Genomic DNA, 12598 nt, shown 5'->3' with positions numbered 1-12598 from the left:
TTATTGAGACCCTCAGCAATTTCATGAGACCCTGTTCCAAAATAAAAAATAAAAAAGGGCTGGGGGTATTACTCAGAGGTAGAATGCCCTTGGGTTCAATCCCCAGTTCAAAAAAAAAAAGCTGTAGAGTATAAACAAAAATAAAAAATTAGTATGATCTCATTAGAGAGAGGGGCAAGGGGGGAAGATGAGAGAAAGTTCATTTTTCATCACTGATTTCACCAGCAACTCTCAAAACCCAAAGCTATATCAAATAATTTAAACAGAAGTGGCATTTTCTTCATATGGAATGCAAAATGCACACATTCACATACTTCCATGTACATAAATATATACATATGTTTCCTTACAAAGCTTCCAAGGCTGCATTACCAGCATGCAAACCTGCTTCCCATGGAAATGCCTAATACTGACAAGGAATGTCAAAATACTTAGAGACCACACCTCCAGAGAACTGGACTCTCTTCTCTACTTGGCTCTTAGAGAATTTTCCTGTCAAACTCCTACTAATGATCATTTTAAAAAATGTACACTCACATTGGCAATACACATTTAAACATACTAGTAACATGGCCAGCTTGAATTAAGAAAAATGAGGGGAAAAAAAGAAAGCCCACAAAAACATTTAAACCTTTAGAAGATGGAGTTGAGAGCTTTTTGAATTCTTTTTCAGCCACATGTTGCATCACTGGTAAATCAGAAGCAGCATATCATCCAAGGTATTTGTAAGCAATATGTCACGTTTCCCAGCTGCTATCTTTAAATGCAATTTGTACTAATCTGAGTTCTAGTTCAAAAGCATCTGGACGATCCTGAGGGTTGGCAGCCAGCATTTCCTTAATCAGTTGTTTCATTCGCCCGTTCATAGACTTTTTCTTCACAGGAATAAGAAGTTCCATTTTGGGATTTTCCAAAAGTGCCTCCCCAACAGGCACGATTTCAGTTCCTTGTTTCACGTAACTCCCCAGGAGTTCCTTCTTCGTCTCGGTGTCTATGAATGTAATCCTTTCCAGCATTGCCCAGATGATAATGCCCAGAGCAAAGATGTCAGCCTTTGCCGTATAGTGTCCTTCCCACACTTCAGGAGCCATGTAAAAATCCGTCCCACATGCTGTGGAAAGGAAACACTTGTTTACACTGACAGGTTCTTCTGGGTTCTGCCCAGAGGCTGAGCATACTTTACTTAGACCAAAATCAGCCACTTTGAGTGTGGGTTCCAAGTCACTGGTATCCAACCTGCTTTGAGAAATCAGGATGTTGTCAGGCTTCAGATCCCGGTGGATGATCTGGTTTTTATGCAAGAAAGCCAGGGCACTGCTCAGCTGAAGCATGAAGCTGGTGTTGGTTTTACGATTGGGTTTCCTGGACAACAGATACTCATTCATATCTCCTCCGTCACAAAAATCCATCACAAACCACAAATAATAGGCGCTTCTGGGATCAAAGGCAATTTCTCCTTTTAATGAAGTCTCTACAAGCTATAAGGGGGAAAAAAGAGACTTCAATCACTTAACAAGTTATACAATTCAATTATACAATAACTGATTCAAAGGTTAAGCCATTCTTCAGTTTTTTGTGATGGGGATTGAACCCAGGGTATCATGCATGCTAGGCAAGTGCTCTACCATGGAGCTATAGCCCAGGAACAAGTCCAGTTTTGTTTTCCTTTCCTTTCCCCTTCCCCTTCCCCTTCCTTCCTTCCTTCCTTCCTTCCTTCCTTCCTTCCTTCCTTCCTTTCTTGGTACTGGAGGTTGAACTCAGGGGCCTTATACCACCAAACTACACCCCAACCCTTAAAATTTTACTTTGAAACAGGGTCTCACTAGGTTAAGAAGAGTCTCACTACATTGGTGAGGCTGTCCTTGAATCTATGATCCTATTGTCTCAGCCTCCCAAGTAGTGGGATTATAGATGTGCACTGCCATACCAGGCTCCAAGGCTACAGTCGTAAGTGGAAACTCCATGAATATTTTAGTCAGTGCTTTTATATATGCATTTTGTTATTTATATATATTGGGTACTATGTCATTTTACCTCCAAGCTACAACCTCAGCCCTTTTTAAAAAAGATTTTGTTTGGAAACAGGGTCTTGCTAAATTGTTTAAAGTCTTGCTAAATTGCTGAGGCTGTCTTTGAACCTTCAATCCTCCTGTCTAAATCTCCCAAGTACTGGGATTACAGGTGAGCACCACTGCACCTCACTGTGGATTTTAATTAATTAATTAATTAATTAATTTTTGTGGAACTGGGGATTGAACCTAGGGGCATTCTACCTCCAAGCTACACCCCCAATCCCTTTTTATTCTTTATTTTGAAACAGGGTCTCACTAATTTTTTAGTCTTTATTTTGAAACTGGGTCTCACTAAGTTGCAGAGGGCTTCACTAAGTAGCTGAGGCTGTCTACAAAAAATGATCCTCCTGTCTCAGCCTCCCAAATGCTGGTATTACAAGCGTGCACCACCACACCCAGCTATAAACTTTAATATTTCAAAACATTACTTTCTCCCTAATTAATACCAGATCTCCAAATCAAGAGTTAAAAATGAATAAATAGCTTCATTTATTTACTTTTGTGGTACTGGGAATTGAATCCAAAGGCATTCTACCTTTGAGCTACACCATCAGCCCTATTTTATTTATGGTTTGAAAAAGGGTCTTGCTTCAATAATGAGAGTCTCACTACTTGCTGAGACTGTCCTTGAACCTGTGATCTTTCCGTCTTAGCCTCCCAAGTACTGGGATTATAGACATGTACCACCACACTGGCTAATAGCTTTATTTTGAAGTGTCTAGCTGCCCTACATTTTCTGCATGTGTCATTGAAGCAGAACTCTACCCACTACCTAGCCCTTCACTTCATCAAACAACTAAAATATAGGTGATAGAGTGCTTTAAAAACGTTTGTTGCCAGGAATGGTGGTACATGCTTGTACCACCATTACTTGTACTCCCAGTACTTGGGAGGCTGAGACAGGAATCAGAGGTTCAAGGCCAGCCTTAACAACTTGTGAGGCTCTCTAAACTTAGTAAGACCCTGTTTCAAAATAAAGAATAAATTAGGGCTGGATGTGGTGGCACACAGGTTTGTAATCCCAGCATTTGGGAAGCTGAGACAGAAGGATCACAGTCTGAAGAAGCCTTAGCTACTTATTGAGGCCCTTTGCAATTCAGTGAGACCCTGTTTCAAAATATAAGGATAGAGCCGGGCGTGGTGGCGCACACTTGTAATCCCAGCATTCGGGAGGCTGAGACCAGAGGATTGTGGTTCACAGACAGCCTCAGTTACTTAGGGAGGCCCTCTGCAACTCAGTAAGACCCAGTTTCAAAATAAAGAATAAAAATAGGGCAGGGGGTATAGCTCAGAGGTCAAATGCCCCTGGGTTTCATCCCTAGACCTGCAAAAAAAAAAAAAAAAAAAAAGGATTAAAAATAGGGCTGGGAGTATAGCTCAGAGGTAGAACGCCCCTGGGTTCCGTGCCTAGTACTACACACACACACACACACACACACACACACACACACAGGAATAAAATAGGGCTGGGGGTGTAGCTCAAAGGTATAATGCCCTTGGGTTCAATCCCCAGTGCCAAAAGAAAAAAAAAAAAAATTTGTTAAGGCTGAGTATGGTGGCACACACTTATAATCCCAGTACTTGGGCGGCTGAGACAGGAGGATCACGGTTCAAAGACAGCCTCAGCTACTTAGTGAGGCTCTTCGCAACTTAGTGAGACCCTGTTTCAAAATAAAGCATAAAAAAATAGGGTTGGGAGGTAGATCTTGGAGGTAGAATGCCCCTGGGGTCAATCGTCAGTACCACACAAAAAAATTTTTTAAACATAGTGCCCTTTTCAGACCTTTGTTGAACAGAAAAAAATCAGAGTTGTTGAAGAGTAAGTGAATTGATAATTTTCCATTTAAATCTACTGGTACTTCCTCTTTTCATTTTGGTGAACAGAAGGAAAGAATATCCTTCTATGCCATCACCTCTCAGGGCAAACCATAGTAGTTGCAATGATCTACAGATGTCTCTTGCGTGTGTTTTCCTTATTGCATGGGTTTGCCCATGAGACAGAGCAGAGAAAATGAAAGAACAGAAAGGTACAGATCTCAAAATTATTTACCAGGTGCTAAAATAGTTTTAAGCCATGTGAAATCCAATATTCCAAGAATGATTTAAGCTAGGAGTGGTGGCGCATGCTTGTAATTCCAGTACTTAGAGCCTTCTGCCCCTTAATGAGATGCTGTTTCCAAATAAAAAGTAAAATCTGACTGGGAGTGTAGCTCAGAGGTAGAATGCCCTTAGATTCAGTCCCCAGTGCACCCCCGCCCAGAATGATTTAGAGAAAGGTCAAATTTAGGCTTGACAAGCCACATAAGGTCTCTTGTCTTCTTCCTTTTCTTTTCTTGAACAAGTCACAAAAACATGTAAAAACCATATTTTAGTATGCAGATCATATGAAAGCGTCAATGGGCCTCTAGATGAGAGCTACAAAAATACAGTGCTCAAGCTGGGCGTGGTGGCCCATACTTGTAAACCTAGCATTTGGGAGGCTGAGACAGGAGAACTGTGGTTCGCAGTCAGCCTCAGCTACTTAGTGAGGCCCTTTGCAACTCAGTGAGACCCTATTTCAAAATAAAGGAAAAAAAAATAGGGCTGGGGTGTAGCCTGGAGGTAGAATGCCCCTGGGTTAAAAAGAGAGAGAGAGAAATAGAGAAAGAAAGAAAGAAAGAAAGAAAGAAAGAAAGAAAGAAAGAAAGAGAGAAAGAAAGAGAAAGAAAGTGCTCAGCCTACTTATTGTTATAGTGTAGGAGATATTAGTCCTTGGTTCTCTTATGATATAGTCCAAGTTTTTGTGTGTGCGTGTTTGTGCATGGTACTGGGGACTGAAACCAGAGGCAGCAGGGCATAGTGGCACACGCTTGTAATCCTAGTACTTGGGAGGCTTAGATGGGAGGACCAGAGGTTCGAGGACAGACTCAGGAAGTAGTGAAACTTTCATCAACCTAGCAAGACCCTGTTTCCAAATAAAAATAGGAGCTGAGTGTGGTGGCACTTGCTTGTAATCCCAGCATTTGGGAGGCTGAGACAGGAGGATTGCGGTATGAGGACAACCTCAGCTACTTAGGCCCTTTGCAACTCAGTGAGACCCTGTTTCAAAATGAATAAAAAATAGGGCTGGGGGGTGTAGCTCAGAAGTAGAATGTCCCTGGGTTCCATCCCCAGTACTGCAAAATCAATCAATCAATCAATCAATCAATCAATAAAAATAAAATAGGGCTGGGGGTGTAGCTTGAAGGCAGAATGCCTCTGGGTTCAATCCCCAGTGCCACACACAAAAAAAACACACAAAAAAACCCCACAAAAAAACAACTTTCTTCCTTCAATTCTTAAAATGCTTCATGCTTTTTAAAAAATTAATTAAAATTTTTTTTGATGGGTCTGGGGATAGAACCAAGGGTCATTTGACCTCCGAGCTACACCCCCTGTCTTGTATTTTATTCTTTATCTTCCTCCAGTCTTAGCCTCCCAAATCCTGGGATTACAAGCATGCGCCACCTAACCTGGCTTTAAATTTTTTTTTTTTTAATTTTTTGTGGTGCTGGGTGTGGTGGCACACGCTTGTAATCCCAGCATTTGGGAGGCTGAGACCAGAGGATCACGGTTTGCAGACAGTCCCCGCTACTTAGTGAGGCCCTCTGCAACTTAGTGAGACCCTGTTTCAAAATAAAGAATAAAAAACAGGGCAAGGGGTGTAGCTCAGAGGTCAAATGCCCCTGGGTTCCATCCTCAGACCTGCAATGAATGAATGAATGAATAAATAAATAAATAAATAAATAAATAAATTTTTTTGTGTGGTACTGGGGATCATACCTAGAGGCATTCTACCTCCCAGCCCTGCTTTATTTTTTGTTTGGAAACAGGGTCTCCCTAGGTTGATGAGAGTCTCAATACTTGCCGAGGCTGTCCTGGAACCTTCAATCCTCCTGTCTCAGCTGCCCAAGTACTGGGACCACAGGCATGTGCCACCATACCCAGCTATACTTTTTGCTTTAAGACCTTTGTATGCATATTTCTTTCTGCTCAGGAAGTTTCTAAATCACTTATCTAGCTAACTCCTGTTGACTCTGCAAGTTTTAGTTTCAAGAGTTCATAATTCTTGAATCCTCGGATGGTGCCCTGTTATACACTGGTACCCTGTTATATGCTCTACCACCCTGCCAGTCTCATCCATGACACTTAACACAAGTATACAGACTGAACACTAAGTTTCTATATACGAGATTGTGTTCTCTGTTAATTGTTTTACATTTTCTCCTAGGTAAAGATTTTAGCTATCAGGAACTGATTTAATGATCCAATTAAGAAGAAGAATATATCTGGAAAAACATGCAGAAAGATAAAAATTTATATAGAAATGGAGATAACCATGCATAGGGACTCTGTGGTCACTCTATAAATTTGTCTTTACTGCATGTAAATATTGGTTGTCATTACTAGATGTCAATTTAGAAAAGGTACTTGCTAAATGTACTGATGAATTCTAGTCAAATATATAAATTCATAGACAAGACAATTTTAATACAAGTCCCTATTACCAAGTTACTTCCTATGTACCAAATATTGTTTCTGTATCATCTCTCATTTTGACAACTCCCATGGAAAGTAGAATTATTGCTCCTTTGTTACGTGTATGAAATAGATGCTTGGAAAAGTTGGGTTATTTATCCAAGGTCCTTTTCATAGTAAAAAGTGCCATAAGTCAAATACAGCTCTATCAGGCTTTAAAAATTGCTTTTTAACAAAAAGGCAAATAGATAAAAATTATTAAATTTTGGGTGTGGTGGCGCACGCTTATAATCCCTGTGCTTGGGAGACGGAGACAGGAGGATCGCGCAGGTTTGAAGCCAGCCATGCTGGCTTAAGAGACTCTGTTTCCAAATAAAAATATAAAATAGGGCCGGGCGTGGTGGCGCACGCTTGTAATCCCCGCACTTGGGAGGCGGAGACAGGAGGATCGCGCAGGTTCGAAGCCAGCCGCGCGCGCTGGCTTAGGAGACCCTGTTTCCAAATAAAAATGTAAAAATAGGTCTGGGAGTGTAGCCCAGAAGTAGAAGGGCTTCCAGGAACCCCAGTACCACACACACAAAAAAAATTATTAAATTTTAAAATACAAAAGTAATTTAGATACAAAATTACTGAATCGAGTCTAGTAGTACTTTACATCTTAAAATCTTTTTTTTTTTTTTTTTTTGGTGGTACTGGGAGTGGTACCCAGAGGCTTTCTACCTCCGGGCTATACTCCCAGACCTTTTTTATATTTTATTTTGAAACAGGGTCTCACTAAGTAGCTGAGGCAGGCTTCGAACCTGTGCGATCCTTTTGTCTCTGCCTCCCAAGCGCGGGGATTACAAGCGTGTGCCACCACGCCCGGCTTACATCTTAAAATCTTGAAACACCAACTAATGCCCAGTCACTGTAATGGTTGGTGGGTCTGGACTTACACTAAGGCAAATGTTTAAATGGCTTTGCTTTTCTATCTCAAAGAGATTAAGCGTTCTGGAATGCCACTTGCCTGTCATTCACGAAGCCCTGGTTTGAGCCCCAACAATGCACACAAAAAAAGAGGGAATGTGGTAAGAGTGTTTCCAATTCTTTTTAATCAGTGCAAGTTACATAATAAACACTTTTAGAAAAGCAAACAATAAAATGAATAAAGTCCAAATCCTTGTGTTTTATATTCACTGTGTTAAGAAGAAAACTTCAGTGCACAGAGTGCTAAATTGCAATATAAATTATATTCTCGAGATTAATATTTGTTCACCACACAATGACATTTGCAAGTGTCTAATTACATATATCATTTTGTTCTTTGTTGTTCCTAGTCCAAAAGCTTTTGTTATTTAAACACACATTTATTTATTTATTTATTTTTATTTAATTTATTTTGTGGTACTGGGGATTGAACCCAGGGGCATTCTACCTCTACCCCAGCCCTATTTTTATTTAAAATTTTTTTTTTTTTTTTTTTTTTTTTGCGGTACTGGGGTTCCTGGAAACCCTTCTACCTCCGGGTTACACTCCCAAACCTATTTTTATATTTTTATTTGGAAACAGGGTCTCTTAAGCCAGCACGGCTGGCTTCGAACTTGCACGATCCTCCTGTCTCCGCCTCCCAAGCACGGGGATTACAGGTGTGTGCCACCATGCCCGGCTTTCTTTTTTTAATTTTGAAACAGGGTCTCACTAAGTTGTGCAGGGCCCCACAAGATGCTGAGGCTGGCTGTGAACCTACAATCCTCCTGTCTCAGCCTCCCCATGTACTGGGATTACAAGTATGCGCCACCACGCTGGGCTAAACACACTTTTCTTTCTTTTCTTTTCTTTTTTTTTTGGGGGGGGGGGGCTGGGGATTGAACCCAGGGGCATTTGACCTCCAAGCTATACCCCCTGCCTTATTTTTTATTCTTTATTTTGAAACAGGATCTTACTGAGTTGCAAAGGGCCTCACTAAGTAGCTGAGGCTGTCCATGAACTGCGATCCTCCTCAGGTCTCAGCCTCCCGAATGTTGAAATTACAAGCATGCGCCACCATGCTCAGTTCTAAACACACTTTTTTTTTTTTTTTTTGGTGGTACTGGGGGTGGAAGCATGAGGCTTTCTACCTCTGGGCTATACTCCCAGACCTTTTTTATATTTTATTTGGAAACAGAGTCTCACTAAGTTGCTGAAAGCCTCACTAAGTAGCTGAGGCTGGCTTCAAACTCATGTGATCCTCCTGTCTCAGCCTTCCAAGTGCAGGGATTACAAGCATGCGCCCACCATGCCCAGCGTAAACACACTTTTAAATGGTAAAAGTTGCTGGTAGTGGTGGCGCACGCTTATAATCCCAGCATTCGGGAGGCTGAGACCAAAGGATCCCAGTGTTTGGGAGGCAGAGATCACAGGTTCATGGCTAGCCTCAGCTACTTTAGTGAGGCCCTCAGCAACTTAGTAAGCTGCTATTTCAAAATAAAAAATAAAATTGGGCTGGGGGTATAACTCAGAGGTAGAATGCCTCTGAGTTTAACCCCCAGTACTGCAAAAGAAAAAAAAAATCTGCTGACTGGTCATAGTGGCATATGCCTGTAATCTCAGTATTTGGGAGGTTGAGACAGGAGGATCGAAAGTTTGAAGCCAGCCTCAGCAATTTAGCAATACCCTGTCTTAAAACAAAAAAGGAAAAGAAAAAGAAATTCTGCTCTGGCCTTTAATTAGTTATGCCTTAAGTATTTTTTTTAATTGAGTACAGAATTCTAGAGCTTTAGATTTATGGTAGAAGCAACCTTAAAAAAAATGCTTTGAACCAGGCATGGTGAGGCACGCCTGTAATGCCAGTAATTGGGGAACAGGAGGATCGCAGGTTCAAGGATAGTGTCAAGTACCAAGTACTAAGACTCATCAACCTAGGACTGATTCAAAATAAAAATAAAATAGGGCTAGGGGTTATGCTTGGAGATAGAATGCCCCTGGGTTCAATTTCTAGTACCACAAACAAACAAACAAACAAACAAACAAACAAAACAACCGTTCCCATTTTCCTCTCTGAATGCTATACCCATGTCTACAAAAGCTAATTATTTGGAAGTTAACAGAGTATAAACTTTAGCTCTCAGACGGTCTTAGGTTCACCTCCCAACCTCACAGTTGCTAGTGAGGTGACTTTGGATAAATTTATTATATTATTCTAAGACTCAGTGTCTTCACTAGCAATGAAGATAATAGTGCCCCATTGGATTGTTTTGAGCAGGTGGCCTTTAAATTACTCAGCACAGAGCATGGGATCAAGCAGGGTTCCAAATGTTAGCTACTAGCACTGTTAATAATAGTCAGGGGTAGCTGGGCATAGTGGCGCATGCTTGTAATCCCGGTACTTGGGAGGCCAAGACAGGAGAATCTGGGTTCATGGCCAGCATCAGCTACTTAGTGAAACCCTCCTTAACTTAGTGAGACTGTTTTAAAAACAAAGAATAAAAAATTGGAGGCAGGTGTAGTGGCGCATGCTTGTAATCCCAGCATTAGGGAGTCTGAGACCAGAGGATCACGGTTCGCGGACAGAGACCCAGTTTCAAAATTAAGAATAAAAAATAGGGCAGGGGTGTAGCTCAGAGGTTGAATACCCCTGGGTTTCACCCCCAAACCTGCAAAAAAAAAAAAAAAAAACAATAAAAATAAAAATAAAAAATAAAAAATTGGGGTGGAGGATGTAGCTTGGAAGTAGAATGTCCCTAGGTTTAGTCCCCAGCATCATAATTAAAAAAAAAAAAAAAAAAAAAATTCAGGGGCTAAACACATGCTTCATGAAAATTAACTGGAATTGTATAGGTAAGAAATCACATAACTGAGGTAGGTACACAACTGTAATACCAGTACTTGGGATGCTGATAGGAGGATCTTTCAAGTTCAAGGCCAACCTTGGTAACTTAGACCCTGTCTCTGTATAACAGGGATGTAAAACACTCATAGAATGTCCCTGGATTCAATCCCCAGTAGAACAACAAAACAATAACAAACAAACAAAAAAAACCCATATAATTTAGTTGGACATGGTGGTACATGACAGTAATCCTAGTACTTAGGAGGCTGAACCAAGAGGATCCTGAGTTTGAGGTCAGGGCACAGCAACTTAGCAGGAACTTGTTTTAAAATAAAAAAGGCTGAAGATGTAATTCAGAGGTATAAAAAAAGAAAAGAAGGAGAAAGAAATTTAACCTGCCCAGGTATGGTGGCACATGCTTGTAATCCCAGTTCTTGGGAGGCTGAGACAGGAGGATCACAGGTTTGAAGCCAGCCTCAGCTACTTAGTGAGGCCCTCTGCAACTTAATGAGACCCTGTTTCAAAAAAAGAATGAAAAATTGGGCTGGGGGTGTAGCTCGAAGGTAGAATGCCCCTGGGTTCAATCCCTAGTACTGCAAAAAAAAAAAAAAAAAAAAAAAAAAAAACCCCACACAAAATCCTTTAAACCAGCAAAAGCTTAAGCCAGTGATTTATAAGATAGCCAATTACTTATGGGTACTGCTATTGGTTCAGTGGTTTCTTTCCCTCTGTTTTCAGTTCCAAAATATAATTTATTTCAGCCACGCGTGGTGGTGCACACTTGTAATGCCCGCACTTGGGAGGCTTAAACAGGAGGATTGCACAGGTTCGAAGCCAGCCTCAGCTACTTAGTGAGGCTCTTGGGAACTTAGTGAGACCCTGTTTCCAAATAAAATATAAAAAATAGGTCTGGGAGTATAGGTTGGAGGTAGAAAGCCTCTGGGTTCCACCCCTAGTGCCACCAAAAAAACCAAAAAATTATTTCAAAGAATTGAACTTAAATTAGACTCTAGTCTTAAGCATTTCTCTAGTTCCTATCTTGCCCTGTTTCTACACAGACTGGCAAGTACCATGGCATACCAGGTGACTTGTTATTTTTAGGGATGTGCATCACAAGTTTAAATAAAACCTGTTTTAAAGCAAACATCTACTCAATTCTTGGCAAATCTCTACCTACTTCTAACCATACAGCATCTGCATTCATGGAGAGAAGATCAAGCTGGGCGTGGTGATGCACGCCTGTAATCTCAGTTCTTGGGAGGCTGAGACAGGAAGATTGCAGGTTTGAGGTCAGCCCAGCAACTTAGTGAGACCCTAAGCAATTTAATCAGACCCCTAAAAGGGGCTGAGTATGTAACTCCAATGTAGAAAGCCCCTGGGTTCAATCCCCAACACCAAAAATAGAGATAAATGGAGAAGTTCATCTGACCCTTTCTTTTCTTGCTGACAAAAGCTATATTCATGTCATTTCTATTTCCCATCCAACAACACATACCTGTAAATAAAGGGAAGAATTAGAGCCGTGGGACATCTTTTGCACCATCCCATCTTTTTGTAGGATGCATTCCTCCAAGTGAATCACATTTGGGTGTTGGCTCTTGATACTGCTTAGTGCCCAGAATTCGCGAAGGGCTAGTTCAACATTTTCAGGTGCGTGGCATCGAATTTTCTTCACCGCCACCCGTGCAGAGGTCTTTCTGATGACTGCTTCATACACAACACCGTAACTACCTCGGCCTACCTCCCGTATTAGATCGTACTTTGGCTGGCTACTCACCATCTTCAAGGTCAAGGTTTCTGGAAAAATCAACAAAATGTTCTGTTGAAGGTAGGGAAACCTACTGGCTTGTGTGTTTTTTTATGTATGATTTAATTATCAACTGTCTATAGCGCTTGAAGACTATTTGCTATACTTTGGACAAATTCTAAATCTAATAAAATAAAGCTAACAGGTAGTATTTAAATGGAACTGCTTCAAATATTTCATAATATCAATTCTCACAATAATCTTATATGAGATAAGTACTATTATGGTCATTTTATTTTTTTAAATTTTTTATGGTACTTGGGGATTGAACCCAGGGGCATTCTACTTCCAAGCTATATCCCCAGCCTATTCTTTTTTTTTTTTTTGCGGCACTGGGGATGGAACCTGGAGGCATTCTGCCTCCGAGCTGTACCCCCAACCCCATTTTTAACTCTTTATTTTGAAACAGAGTCTCACTGAGTTGCAAAGAGCCTC

At 40.9% G+C, this 12598-nt stretch overlaps 1 protein-coding gene across 1 annotated transcript; it reads right to left on the bottom strand.

The window, feature by feature from the left end:
• Positions 1 to 737: 737 nt before the first annotated feature.
• PDIK1L (PDLIM1 interacting kinase 1 like) lies at positions 738 to 12136 on the bottom strand (the record flags this gene model as incomplete). The annotated part of the gene is made up of 2 exons (XM_080692833.1): positions 738 to 1478; positions 11852 to 12136. The coding sequence occupies 2 exons, from the start codon at positions 12134 to 12136 to the stop codon at positions 738 to 740; spliced, it is 1026 nt and encodes a 341-aa protein (XP_080548959.1).
• Positions 12137 to 12598: the final 462 nt, after the last annotated feature.

The sequence above is a fragment of the Muscardinus avellanarius genome (assembly GCF_963383645.1).
Source record: "Muscardinus avellanarius genome assembly, chromosome: 3".
Taxonomy (NCBI): domain Eukaryota; kingdom Metazoa; phylum Chordata; class Mammalia; order Rodentia; family Gliridae; genus Muscardinus; species Muscardinus avellanarius.
This window is presented reverse-complemented; position numbering and strand designations above follow the sequence as displayed.